This window comes from Desmodus rotundus, chromosome 6, assembly GCF_022682495.2.
Source record: "Desmodus rotundus isolate HL8 chromosome 6, HLdesRot8A.1, whole genome shotgun sequence".
Lineage (NCBI taxonomy): Eukaryota > Metazoa > Chordata > Mammalia > Chiroptera > Phyllostomidae > Desmodus > Desmodus rotundus.
This window is the reverse complement of record NC_071392.1, coordinates 45888513-45903676: the sequence shown is the minus strand read 5'-3', so window position 1 is coordinate 45903676 and position 15164 is coordinate 45888513. Positions and strand designations below refer to the sequence as shown.

At 34.6% G+C, this 15164-nt stretch overlaps 1 protein-coding gene across 4 annotated transcripts in view; it reads left to right on the top strand.

Annotated features, from left to right (window-relative positions):
• Nucleotides 1-15164, top strand: part of ORC5 (origin recognition complex subunit 5) — a 96157-nt gene that overhangs the window by 22899 nt on the left and 58094 nt on the right. For all 4 annotated transcript variants that reach the window (XR_008427091.1, XM_045193798.2, XM_024558812.3 and 1 more), the window contains 2 exons: nucleotides 200-311; nucleotides 5591-5721. Coding sequence is in view for 3 of the 4 variants with exons in the window: in XM_045193798.2 (XP_045049733.2) it covers nucleotides 200-311; nucleotides 5591-5721 (243 nt within the window). In the remaining variant the exon portion in view is untranslated. The remainder of the gene's footprint in view (nucleotides 1-199; nucleotides 312-5590; nucleotides 5722-15164) is intronic.

The following is a 15164-nucleotide window of genomic DNA, read 5'->3' as shown; positions in this document are numbered from 1 at the left end:
GAAATTCCAAGTAATTATGTATGAAAATTTGCAAGTGGATGAACTCCTTGATTAGGTTTCTAAATATGGCATATTAATATGCAAATAATTTGTTATATGTTGCAACTTTGCTGGATTTATTTGAAAAAAATTCAAATGGAATTACTGCTCTGATTAAGATTTTTAAATGTTTCAAAGTTACTTCTTTTTTCTTTTTCAGTGTGACAGAAATGTGACTGTAATCTTTCTCAGTGAAATTATTTGGGAAAAGTTTCGTCCTAATACTGGATGCTTTGAGCCATTTGTCTTGTATTTCCCTGATTATAGCATAGGTAAATTCTAAAACATTGTTTTGACAAGTGATAATTTAGTAAAGTAATCTTTGGAAGATCGAGCTAGCATGTTCAGATGGGAGTACTCTTAAGTCATTTTTTTCAATACTCTAATGTCTTAAATTTTTAAAGTTTATGTTTAGTCTCAAATAAAATGTTGCTTATGTTTCTGCATTTATATAGGTTTTATTTTGGAACTCTGAGGGGTAATTCTTGTGTAATAACTAAAATTTTTTGAATAAGCAGTTTCTCACATATTGTGCTAATGGTGTGTTTTTACATTTTTTAGCTAGTAATTTAGATGTGTATATTGCCATTGTAACACTCATACAAATAAGATCAGATCAGGTTGTCAAAGCACATAAAATTGTATTGAAATCTTTATTTACCATGAACTTGGTTTAAGAACTATGTTAGATGTATTTTTCTTTTTGTAAATTTCATTTTTTATTACTGTGACTCTTAGAGTACCAGTTGCTAGCCTTTGAGTTTCTTATTCCTTTTTGATGTGTCTTTAATCTTACATTTCCTAGATTCTGATGATTTTATCTTGGAGAAAACAGTAGCTTTTTGTGTCCCTGAATAGTTTTGTAGATTAATACTGTGACATCACTATACAAATATGGTACTTCTGATTCAAAGATTATAACTGTGAAGCACAAGGTGGTTAGCAGGCTCTGAAAAAAATAGTATTCCTTGACCTTTGCCTCATTAACACCAGCCTTTTGAACTAATCAGCTGTGAACATTCATTATTTAGATCAACACATTTTTGCCTATTTTCACAAGAACAGCAATCAAAAACACCTCCTGCCTTAACTAATTAACTTGAGATTAAAAAAAAAAGAACCCAAAATAGATGATAGGAGCCCTTATATTTAATAGCTTCTCTTTCATGAAAATCACAAAATAAGAAGAGAAATGGATAGGAAGAAAAGAATAAATCAAAGGATTTCATTAAAAAGTTTTCTTGCCCTGGCTGGTGTGGTTCAGTGGATTGAGTGCTGGCCTGCAAATCAAAGGGTCAGTTTGATTCCCAGTCAGGGCATATGCCTGGGTTGTGGGTCAGGTCCCCAGTTAGGGGTGTGCGAGAGGCAACCACATACCGATGTTTCTCTCCCTTTGTTTCTCCCTCCCTTCTTCTCTCTCTAAAAATAAATAAAATGTTTTTAAAAAATTTTCTTTATACCTATGTCATCACTGTTTGAAGATAAGTTTTTTCATGACCCATTTTAGGCTTTAGTATTGAAAAATTATTTAGAATACTTAAGATTATAAAAATACTGGTTTTCTACATCTTAGTGAAGTTAGTTAAAGTATGGTATAATGAATTATAGAATTTGATTAAAATTTTAAACAGTGAAAAAATACAAGGCAGCATAGATGGAGAAAATTTAAGGACATAATTAAATTACTAAAGTGATCTTGTCAATTTTAGAAATTTTGAGCTAATAGATTTTTGAAAAGTATATAATAATGAGGCTAATTTAGTCTAAGTATTAAATTCTAGTGCCTTTTACATTTTAAGTGTTTTTTAGAGCAAAAATACCAAGTCACATAAAAAGGCATTCAGAAAGGAAGCATTAATTGATAAGCCAAATTGGAGTCAGAATAAGTAAGCATGGAACCAGAGCAAGAAGATAATCTTAGTGGCTAAGCCACCTAATTATGTAATACTTTGATACATATGCCATCTTTAGGAATATGGTGTCTGATACTGAGGATACCCTCTCCCCTTAGAGGCTAGGGGCAAAATTTGGAATTCTTGTTTTTTGGTCTCTGCCACATGAAGATTGCTCATCTTTTAGAAATGCATTTTTCTTTTCTAAAGGTGAATGATAATGCAGTTGATCAGGTTTTTGGTTTAGTTATTGTATCACGATAAGTTATGCTCTAATAATAATATGAAAATCTCAATGACTTGTAATTATCTACCTCACCACCTTTGTGCTGTTGTTGCCCTACATTTTACTTATACATTTATTATAAATCCTATGATACTTTATTGTTTGGGCTTTAAAGAAATAAAAAAGGAAGAAAAAAATCTTGTTTATTCTGTTTGGGATTTGTTGAGCTTCTTAGATACATGCATGTAAAGTTCTGTAAGTTTTGGAAAATTTTCAGCTATTATTTCTTCAAAAATTTAAGTACCACTTCCCTTTTTCTGAGACTGCATTATATTGATATTGTCCCACTAAATCTCTTTATTTTTTAATTTTAAATACTTTTTTCTCTGTGTCTTATTTGGGATGGTTTTTGTTTCTAGTCTTTAAAAGTTCACTGATTTTTATCTAATCTGCAGTTAATCCCATCCAGTGGAATTTTTCATTTCAGATCTCATTATACTTTTGTTTTCCTTTATATCCTTGAGCGTATTTGTAATAGTTTTAATGGTCTTGTCTACTAATTCTATTACCTCTTTCATTTTGGGTATGTTTTTATTGACTAATTTTTCTCTGCTACGGTATCATTATGCTTTTTCATGTGGTTAGCAATTTTTGATTGTATGATAATTGTGTTTTTTGTTTTTGCATGTTGAACTTTTTTCTGGTAAGCATTTAAATTACTTGAAGCTGTATTTGACCCTTTCAGGGCTATTTTTTAAGGTTTTTTACAGACAGAACGTAGCCTTTATTCCATGGCTAATTTTAGCTCCACTTCCAGGACGTAGCCCTTCTGGGATCTCAGCTGAATGCCTCAAGTAGTCAGCAGTTTCTCCATTTTGACTGGTGGCAACATGAATGGTTCACATGTGTGAGCTCTGGGAACTGTTTGACTTACAGGTCTCCAATAATTGTTTTTCCTCGTAGTGGGTTTTACTCTGTGCATGTACACATTGGTATTCAACCAAGACTCAAGGGGAACTTCTGCAGATCTCTGGAGCTCTTTCTTACATAGCTCTGTTATGTTCTGTGCTCCGCAAATTCTAGCTACCTTAGCTCCCTGGACTCTCAGCTCTGTCTCTTTAACTCAATGAGATTAATAGACTTCTAAAATTACCTGTACTTAGAAAGCCTTTCTGATGGTGGGACTTGTCTCATTTGTTTCCCTTTTTTCACATATCACAGCCGCTTACTGCCTGTTGTTTGGGGTCTGAAAGTAGTTGTTTTCTGTATTTTGTCCAGTTATTACTTGTTTATTATAGGATAGTATTTCTGGGTCCTCTTCTGCCCTCATGACTGGAAACAGAAGTTCCTCTCCAAGTTAGAAACGGTAATTTGATAGCGAAATTTTAAGACACCAGAAGACCAGTCAAATGGGTTTTTTCCGTCCCGTTATTTACTGCTAGTTAGTGCACTGTTTTTAGTTTCCTGGTAGAGATGGGGTATTTTTTGAATAAGTTTGAATAGCCCTAGACTATTAGAGCTGACATGGTTTACGCAGAGTTGTACTCTCAGATTTTGTCTATGGCCTATAACTGAGCAGCTCATTACTTTTACAGCAACACAGTAAGATTTCTGATTCTTACAGGACTTTCATCAGGATTGAAATGGGCCAGTGGTAACATCTAATCAACTTTCACACATGGCACTGAGGGTCACCAGTAAGGAATAGCTAGATAGAGATGTTCAGGAGGAACTCAGGAGTGCAGTCTGTGCTGGAGACTTAACTCTTCTCCAAATTTCCTCATCCATGTATCCATAGACCATCTTTTTTGCCTGTGTATGTTCATCTGTTTGACCATTTATCCCTTCCTTCCTTCCATCTATCCAGTTATTTGGTGATTTTTATTAGAAAATATATTTCCAAGTTTTAAGGTATCTTTGGAAATTTTCTGTGTATCAAATATTTTCCTATGCATAGCTAGAAAAGCTTAGTGACATTAGATTTACATTTTGTTATTAGAATATAAAAATACATAGACTCCAAAGTCAAGCTTTGTCCTCTGTGTATTTTTTATAGTAGTTGTGACATAGAAATGTGAATCAAGTAAGTCTTTTTTAAAATCACTGCCTTGTTTAAAAGATACCCTGAATATAGCTTTTTCTCAATTTGTTTATGAAAAGCTATTGATAGTCCACATATATTGTTTGATCTTGCACCTATGTCTAACTCATTATAAAGAACAAGAGAATAAGAGAATGGTTAAAGTGAGGGGCTACTGGTAAATGGCATACTAACCATGGTAAAAATGCTCACTTGTTTGGAACATTAAACAAAAGGGAATTGACCTGATCAGAACATCCTGTAAGAGTTTTTACTTGGAAGTATTGCAAAAGTCTTGAACCCTGTGGAACTGTTTAAAGTATCAGTCAAATTCAAAGAGCTCTTAATTGAGAAATGTAAAGAAACCATTGCATTGGGTGGTAAACACATAGTGCAGTATACAGATGATGTATTGAAGGAATGTACACCTGAAACCTATATAATTGTATTAACCATTGTCACCCCAATAAATTTAATTTAAAAAAGACCATTGCACCAAGAAGTCAGAGGGGATTGCAATAAGGAATTGATTCATTACTGTAGCTGGGAAATTTTGAATAATAGGTGGTTGTTTCTTTTTAATTTTAACTGCACTTCTATAATATAATATTTCTAGCAGGATTAAATACAAGTTTGGCTTAGTTCATTGGAGCATCATCCCACCACCAAAGGGTTTCAGGTTCTATCCCCAGTCAGGGCACATACCTACATTGTAGATTCAATTCCTGGTCAGGGTGCTCTCTTACATTGATGTTTCTCTCCCCCACTCCCTTTCTCTCTAAAAGCAATAAATATTAAAAATAAATAAATACAAGTTTAGGACTCTAAATGTTTGATATTATATAAAGGCTTTAAGATAGAGGAGATACAGAGTTAAGATACCAAAGTTGTAGGAAGAAAACCGTTTGTTAAAAGGGGAATGACAAAGTAAGTATGATGATTGTCATTAAAATATTTATGAATTCTTTTAGTTTTACAAAAAAATGAGCATTTTCTAGTTTAGTGTTAGTACTCCTAGTTTAAGTAGTGCCCCTTCTTGTTTTCACAAGTTGCTATCCTTAATAGGCAGAAAAATAAAATTGAATGTATTATTTTTTGTCTCTGATACTGATTTTGCCAGTAATAAGGTTCTTGAAATTTTCTTTAGATATCATTGTTTAATACTTGTCTCAAGTAACATTTAATAATTTTTTTAGAACATGTTTTATGTCAGTTTCAGGATTTGCATTACTTGTTTATCACAGCAGTTTTATTACTCTTTAATTATTGCTATTTTAAACCTTTGTTATAAAATGCTGAAAGATGTAAATAGGGTGTTGTAATAATCATTCTATGTTTGTGTCCTGGGAACAGGGAACCTTCAAAAGATCCTGTCCCACGATCATCCTCCAGAGTATTCTGCTGATTTCTATGCTGCTTACATTAATATTCTTCTTGGAGTTTTCTACACTGTCTGTCGGGATTTGAAAGAGCTCAGTCATTTGGTGAGTGAGCATTTTGTTATAAAGAAAAGTATGCCTTTTAAGATTTTTACATGAAGAAATGGTGTATGACAGGTTGGAAATTAAAAATTTATTCTGGAAATTTCGATTTGGCCCTTTGAGACTAATACACCATAAAAAGAAAGAAATCTATAGGTTAGTACAAATTTCGACCTGATTAGAAAACTTCCATTTATCTTTAGTTAGGTCTTTTCACTTGTCCTTTGGAGTGTTTTTCCTCCGGCTTTCTCTTTTTTCCCTAGTTGCAGAAAATGTAGAACTCTGAAAATGAAAATAAAAAGTAACAGAAAGGTGTAAAAACTTAACAAGCAATTTTACATCTCTGTGATAATTTTTTGTAAGAAATAGCTTTCAGGTTTTATGTATCTTAGTGATAGCAGTCTGGAATCTAGATGAACTTGAAAATGTTCAGAAGCTTTAATTATAGGTCTTTCATTAGCCATTGACCTTGAGTTACTAATCTATAAAACATATTACTTTTATAATTTATAGAAAATGTTACGTAAGTATTTTTTTAAAGATTTTATTTATTTATTTTTAGACAGATAAGAAGGGAGGGAGAAAGAGAGGGAGAGAAACATCAATGTATGGTTGCCTCTTGCACGTCCCTCACTGGGGAACCCGGCCCACAACCCAGGCCTGTGCCCCGACTAGGGATCGAACCCATGACCCTTTGCTTTGCCGGCCCGCGCTCAATCCACTGAGCCACACCAGCCAGGGCAGTATTTTTAAACATTAGAAAAGCTGTTTAAATTTCATAGGCAGTTTAGAAAATATACAGGGTCTGGCAGAAGTAAGGCCTACTTGAGTGGGTTGGTAGAGTGATAACATGGGTGTAATAATTTTTAGTTTTAATTTGAATATTTTACCTAAAATGTTATATGGTGTGCTTGAGTGTGATATTGTTATGTTACAGAATTACATGCTTATGATTTTGTAATAAAAGATTTTGTAGTAAAAAGGGGCGTTATTTTTGCCAGACCGTGTATTTACTTTAATTTTTTTCTTTAACTTTTTAATTTTAATTGTGGCGATGAGAAAGAAAGGAGGCAAGAACGTCTGGCTTTCCTTTTAGAAACCTTCAATTAATACTTAAGATCTCTCCGTATAACAGAAAGTAGAAACATATTTAAGGCTGGAAAACAGTTACTTTTGTTTGTTTGTTTGTTCATTTATTTATTTATTCAAGTACAGTTGTCTGCCTTTTCCCCTCACCACTGCCCCCCACCCCAGCCATCCCTAACTCCCTCCCCTGATTCTATCCCTCCTTGGAAAACAGTTACTTTTTTTTTTAAACATTTAATATATTTATTGATTATGCTATTACAGTTGTCCCATTTCCGCCCCTTCACTCAACTCCATCCTGCCCACCCCCTCCCTCCCATATTTCCCCCCCTATAGTTCATGTTCATGGGTGATACATATAAGTTCTTTGGCTTCTACATTTCCTACACTATTCTTACCCTCCCCCTGTCTATTTTCCACCTATCATTTATGCTATTTATTCTCTGTACCTTTCCCCCCCTCTCTCCCCCTCCCAATCCCCTATTGATAACCCTCCATGTGATCTCCATTTCTGTGGTTCTGTTCCTGTTCTAGTTGTTGGCTTAGTTTGCTTTTGTTTTTGTTTTAGGTGTGGTTGTTATTAACTGTGAGTTTGCTCTCATTTTACTGTTCATATTTTTGATCTTCTTTTTCTTAGATAAATCCCTTTAACATTTCATAGAATAAGGGCTTGGTGATGATGAACTCCTTTAACTTGACCTTATCTGAGAAGCACTTTATCTGCCCTTCCATTCTAAATGATAGCTTTGCTGGATAGAGCAATCTTGGATGTAGGTCCTTGCCTTTCATGACTTTGAATACTTCTTGCCAGCCCCATCTTGCCTGTAAGGTCCCTTTGGAGAAATCAGCTGAGAGTCTTAGGGGAACTCCTTTGTAGGTAACTGTGTTCTTTTCTCTTGCTGCCTCTAGATTCTCTCCTTCTGTTTGATCTTGGGGAATGTAATTATGATGTGCCTTGGTGTGTTCCTCCTTGGGTCCAGCTTCTTTGGGACTCTCTGAGCTTCCTGGACTTCCTGGAAGTCTGTTTCCTTTGCCAGATTAGGGAAGTTCTCCTTGATTATTTGTTCAAATAAGTTATCAATTTTTTGTTCTTCCTCTTCTCCTTTTGGCACCCCTATAATTCGGATGTTGGAATGTTTCAAGATGTCCTGGAGGTTCCTAAGCCTCTCCTCATTTTTCTGAATTCTTGTTTCTTCATTCTTTTCTGGTTGGATGTTTCTTTCTTCCTTCTGGTCCACACCATTGATTTGAGTCCCAGTTTCCTTTGAATCACTGTTGGTTCCCTGTACATTTTCCTTTGTCTCTCTTAGCATAGGCTTCATTTTTTCATCTACTTTTCAAACAAATTCAACCAATTCTGTGAGCGTCTTAATAACCAGTGGGAAAACAGTTACTTTTAAAGTAACAAATTCTAATTGGCACATTTGCTTTGCTCTTTTTCTTTTTCCTTTGAAGTATTACTGGGAAGGATTTATTGTGTGTTTGAGACAGCATTAAGAGAAGATGACCAGCTAAAACTTGTGTTCACATTTAGTACCTTTCAGAAATTTCAGATTTTAGGCCTTTTCTGATTTAGATATAGATTCAAGCATCTTGTGGGTAAGGAACAAACAAATGACAAGTTGTAATTCAAGCCAATCACTAACATCTCTCCAGAATTTGAATGTCTTGGATCCCTGGTGCCCAAGGGAAATGACAGCAGAGGGTTTTACGGAGAGGAGAGAGCTCTCCTTGGGTGAGATGGAGTTGGGAGCAAATATTCATCCACTGTCTGTCCTGGGAAATAACTGGCAGTTTCCGCTCCTTAGCGCTGATGTCCTTGAAACCAGTGGGAATCTGTGATGGCAGCCATTTAAAACTAGATTATTTAAGAAGGAAGAATTATTTAGGGAAACTATTTCTAGAAAAAAAAATGTAAAAGGAAAAGGAAAAAAATATATATTTAAATATGGTATTTTATAAAGTCCTTTAGGTTTCACTGAGGAATGATTTCTTTTTAGGGATAAGGTTACAGCTTTTCTTGTTATTACATCATATTCATAAACTTGAAGCTTGAAGTATGGTCTAAGCCTTTATTACTATTAGTAATACTAGTAAATTTTTAAAAAATTATCTTTAACCATTGGAGGAAAAATAAGTGTTCTTATTTTCTCCGTATGTAGAACATAGGAGAATAAAGATATAATTTCCTTTTTTTCCTTCAAATGGATAGTGTTACTTCAAACTTTGCAAGTGGCATATTTCTTGAAAGTTTAATAAATCACCTGCAAAAGATTGTTTTTCAGTCATCTTTTCTGTGTGCTTTTAAATTTGCTTTAGGAATTGGCATTTCATTAAGGGTTATTTTTTGGATGCTAGTTCTGTAGGTAGCACAAGATAGGAAGAGTTAAAGTAGTACTCTGAGTATTCATTTAGGTTTGTCTTTTCTGACATTACATGTATTATTCCTAAGAAATAGTAAGTATAATTTTTCAAAAGCTTAATTGAAGAAGTTATTTTTATACTCATATAAATGCCATAGAATAATTTATTTTCTAAATTTTAGTTTTGCATATTTTTAAACATCTTTCATGCATTATATTTATTATATTTCAAACCTTTTACCCCCAATAAAATAATTTTCTTAGAAATTACTCAGTAAAATGAATTGCTTAGCTAGAGCTTAGCAGTCTTTTAGAGTGCAATTCCAAGTTTCTGATGCCTGTTTGTTGTCGTTGATTTCTTTGGCCTTGTGGCTGGTAGTAGTGGCTAGTGACATAGTGACTAATAAGAAAATGCCAAATAATTGAAGCGTATATATGGTAGAATGAGCGGAGGACTTAAATTGAAATACCTTAGCTCTCCTGCTTACCAGCTGTGTCATGTAGAGTATGATACTTAATTTTCCGTACTTTTGTTTTCTCATTTCTGAAGTGGGACTAAGAATATATACCTCACATGATTTTTATGAGTGTAAAATGAAATGCTCTACATTAAAGTGCTTATAAAGAATATATATAAAGATATTAGGTGATATTACTGATAATACTCTCATTTGAATAAATATTCATTCTCCTTTTAAAATACAAATAATTTCTATGAGGATCACTGATATTTGGTGAATTATTTTAATTAAATAATACAGTTGCTTTTTATAGCCAGGACCCAGCATTTCCTGGGGAATAGAAGTTTTGCATTCATTTTTTGAGCATGGGGGTAGATAGATGGGCTCCTGGATATTAGAAGAGTAGGTGCGGGCACTAGGCAGCAGAACAGCGAAGGAGCTGGCACAGAGAAGCTCCATAAAGTACAGAGAGACTTCTGATGTCTCACACATAACTTAGCTATCTCGCATGCACCTGACCAACCCAAGGTAATCTCTGGCTAGTTCAAATGATATCATGACATTCTCAGATCTCAAATTCTTTCATGTATTTTTTTAAACAATATTTTTGATGAGGCAAAGATTGTTCTGAAATGCTTGCAGATTTCTCCTTCAGCTATCAGTGGATTCATAAAAACAATATACACTAAAGTGCTTCTGTACATACCAGTTATTTTTGCTTATTTACCATGGTATTGGATGTAGGAGAAAATGCTTCCTGAGAACTGAAATGAAAAAGATTATAGAAGCTTGTGAATAAAGAAACATAGTGTCTGGCTCCATAGCATAAGTTCACAAGCATTATACTATACTGCCTCTTAAATAAGAGCCAGCCTTTACTGAGTACTCACTGTGTGCTGGGCACTGTTGTAAACTTTTTTACCTTTATTTGTTCAATCAATTCTTACAACAACCCCATGAAGGAAAGTACTATCATGAATCCTCATTTTACAGATGAAGAAACTTCTTCCTTTACCAGCTCTGTGATCTGGCCAAATTACCTAACCTTTTTGAAGGTGATTTTTCTCTTCTGTTAAGTAGATATATTGTGAAGTAAAAAGAAAGGAACACAGGTAAAATGCCTGGTAACCTGTTGGGGATCAGTTAATTTTAGTTTCCTTCCTTCTGCTGAGGTCATGGGCTTAAAAATAGGTTGAGATTTTACTAGCTGCAACAACATAAACTAGAGCCCAAGTATGGAGACTGATAATACCTGCTGAAGGTTTGTATCAGATATTAAAGTCATGTGAAGTTTGAGGGTGATCTGGAAGAAGAGATACCATCCCACCGATTGTCAGAGTTGGCCTGACAGATGGCTGGATAAATGGGTGTCTTTTAGCACCCTTTTATATACTGTACTGATTTCTTTATGCATGAGAATGACTTTTTCACAGAGAAGAGTTACTCTTTGGCTAAGGGTACTTCAGGGAGAGAGGGAGTCTTTAATTAGGAGAAATAAGCTTTGTTTTTCTATTCTTTTTTCTTAACTATTTGATTAAAGTATCCATACATAAAGAAGAGCACAGAAACCATAAGTATGTATCACAATGAATTATCACAAAGTAAAACCATTTGTGTAAATATAATCCAGGTCAAGCAGTAGTAAATTACCAACATCTCAGGAGCCTACTTCATGCTTCCAATTTCTGCCTCTTCTTTCCTCCCCAGAGGTAATCATAATTCTTACTTCAAAAATAAAAGATTAGTTTTGCTTGTTTTTGAAGCTCCCCAGAAGTAATTACTATTCTAATGATATCAAAGGTTAGTTTTGCTTGTTTTTGAACTATCTGCAAATATAAACATATAGCATACTTTTCTTTTATCTATCTACTTTTGCTCAACATTTTATTTGTGATATTCATCCATGTTGAATGTGCCTCTGGCATATCTGACAGGTCACATAGTCTTTAGACATGACATAAGCAGAAAGTGGTATTTAAGACAGCTTTCCTAGTTAGGCCTGCAGAGGGTGCCTTTATTTATGGCCTTGATAATTAAGAATTCTTTTGTATTATAACCACATTCATTGGTACTGACATATTAATAATTTGCTCTAGTTATTTTATTAGGTATGGTATTTTCAAAATAGTGAAAGTATTGGATGTTTTTAAAATTTATTTTAAAATTTTGGAAGTAATTTTAATATTTAAAAAAATGCAAATATAGTAAAAAGAACTTTTCCTCTTTTTTCCCCAAAACATTTCAAAGTTTGTGACCAATGCCCCATCACCCCTGAATCTTTAGCGTGCAATTTTCTGCAAAGACATTGCCTACGTAACTACAGTACAACCTTCACAATTAGAAAATTGGTTTATTGCTACAATCTGATACACCCTACTCAAGATTGTCCAGTTGTCCCAATAATATGAGGTCTGCCCAGAAAAAATCCAACCATTTTTAATATAATGAGAACGGTTTGCATGACACAGATGTAACCTGGCAGCTGAGGAGAGCCCACTGTAATACGCATGTGTGAACAATGACAACTTCACTGTACTAGTCAGTGGGCCCCTCCACACACACACCACCCTGGTAGATGCTGCTGAATGAGCATGTGTACTGTGTGGTCATCATATTCAAAATGACTAAGTGAGTAGAGCAATGAATCTGCATCAAATTTTGCATTAAGCTTGAGTATTTCTTTGTGGAAACTATTCGGATGATTCAGAAGGCTGCAGCTATAGGCAACTGGTGATTGGCTGCTTCATCATGACAATACACCCACTCATGCATCACATCTCATGCAGAATTTTTTGGTGAAACGTAAAACCACCAGGTGACTCAGCTCCCACTACAGCCCAGATTTGACAACCTGCGACTTTTGGCTTTTCCCAAAACTAAAATCACCTTTGAAAGGGAAGAGATTTCAGACTGCCGATGAGATTCTGGAAAAAATGACAGGGCAGCTGATGGCAATTGGAAGAACTATATGAGGTCCCAAGGTGCCTCCTTTGAAAAGGCATCATTTCCTATGTATAGTGTTGTATCTTGTACCTGCTTCAATAAATATCTCTTTTTGCTATTACATGGCTGGATACCTTCTGGACAGACCTGTATACATCAGATTCAGCAAAAGAATCCACTTCAGAATCATATTTTGCAATTAGTTGTCATGTCTCTTGAACTTTCATCTGGAACAGTTCCTCAGTCTTTGACTTTCATGATCTTAAAACCTTTGAAGGTTACAGGCTAGTTGTTTTGTATGTAGATGCTCCCTCAAGTTCAATTCGTCTGCTGTTTATTCCTGATTGGATTCAGGTTATGTATCTGACAGGAATATCTGACAGGAATATCATAGAAATGATGCAGTGTTCTCATTGCATCCTGGCAGGTGTTACAAGATTTGATTTTATCTCATTTTTGATAATGTACATTTTGATTATTTGATTAAGGTGGTATTTTGTGGGAAGGTACTTTGAAACCTTGTAAATATCTTATTCCTCATCTGAACTTCAACTTATTTATTTTTTTTATATCATTCTGGCTTCAGGATATCCTATTTTAAGACAGTGATATCAAGGTGGTTCTCACCTAATCACATGAGTCCTTTAAAAGGGGCTAGTTTTCTCTGGCTGATCAAAGAAGTGGAAGGCAGAGATTTGAAGCATAATTTAACTTCTCTGTAAAATGTGGATGATTAATAATGTCTACTTTATAGCATCATTTGGAGGATTAAATAAGTTAATGCATATAGAGCACTTAAAATAGGAAGACCTGGCACATTGTAAGGTCTCATTGCTTGATGAAAATTTCTAAAAATTAATGTTAATGTGAATGTTTTCACTTCTGATTTTTGTTCCTCTCATGTGTTTGAAATAAAATGTAGGTATTCTTAAAAAAGGCAAAACAGTTGAGAAATTACTTGTGCTTAGCCACGGAGTATGTTTTTATATTTCTACTTGATGTATGTATTAGTTTCCTATTTCTGCAAAATAAATTACCACAGATTTAGTAGCTTAAAACAACACTCATTTATTAGCTCACAGCTTTGCAGGTCAGAAATCCAAGCACTGTGTTGCTGGCTTCTCTGCTCAGGATATCACAAGGCTAAAAATAAAGTTTGGGCAGAACTAAATTCTCCCATTTTGAGAAAAACTTCTTCAAGTTCATTCAGAATGCTGACAGAATCCAGTTCCTCTTGGTGGTAAGAATGAGGTCCCAAGTTTCCTTGCTTGCTGTCAGCCAAGAGTCTCTCTCAGACCTAGAGACCACACACATTCTTGGCCACATGGTCTTCTGCATCTACCAACCAGCAAGAGCACATTGAATCCTCATACACTGAATCTCTGACGACTTCTGGGACCAGCCAGAGGAAACTTTGCTTTTCAAGGGCTCATGTGATTAGTTCTGATTTATCTGATTACCTCCTTATTTTAACTCTTCCATAAATAGCATTGTATAATCTCTGGGACCTTATATGTATCTACAAAATCCCTTCACAGCAGTGCCTAAATTAGTGTTTGATTGAGTAACAGAAGGTGTGTGTACACTAGGGGCCAGGAGTCTTGGGGTCTGTCTTACAATTTTGCTTATTACAATGTACATGTATCAGATTATTTTCTAACAAATAATTTCAAATACAATAATGAGGGCTTTCTGAAACTCTCACTGAGAAAGAGTTAGAAAAGCTTTTCAAATTGCCTGTCCTATCTTGTGGCAACCTACTCAGAACTCATCACAGATTGTTTTGCTTCTTAAAGTAATGCAGGCTTTTCTTCACAACATAAGGGAAATATAGCTATTCCTTGGAGATACTGCAGATTGGGTTGGAGATCACCACAATTAAGTATTGCAGTTTTGCAATAAAGCCAGTATTAACTTTTTGGCCGGTAGACAGTCTTGCCTATAATTTGTAATAAACAGAACATCTGTGAAGCACAATAAAACTAGAGATGTCTGTATTCTGTTTCACCTGAATCAGGCCTGATAACATGACATCTTACTGATTTTGAGGTAAATTCCCAGAACATCTCACAGATTCACAATCATAAATTCAGGCAATGGAATCTCTGTGTGCCTATAGGCAAATTTTTGCTTCTATCTCCTCAGCTGACAAATGGGCATAATGGAAGTTTAGTTGTCAGTAATGAGAACAAGTGGCCATAATTAACTTGATAATTATGCTCCTTCTGTTACTGTTATGAGTACTAAAATGCCTTGAGCACTTGGTCATTTCTTAGTAAACTTATATCTCTCCTACCCCCCTTTACATTAATGAGACTAGTTAAGAGTAAATTATATACTTAAATGGTAAGGAATAATGGGAAGTTATATGGGAGAATGTATAGTGGTTTTAAAAATTCATAATATAAAAAAGTCATAAAAATTATTTCTGTTTAGTGTTTGGATATTTTTGTGATTTTGTTAATATCCTATATATTTTCATTCTCTGAGTATTTGAGAGGGCAGTTTAAAATACCAGTGTTCTGGTACTTTGGGTCGTTGTAAATAACCTTAATATAAGGAAGTGGGGATTTGCCTATGTATAAGGATTGGT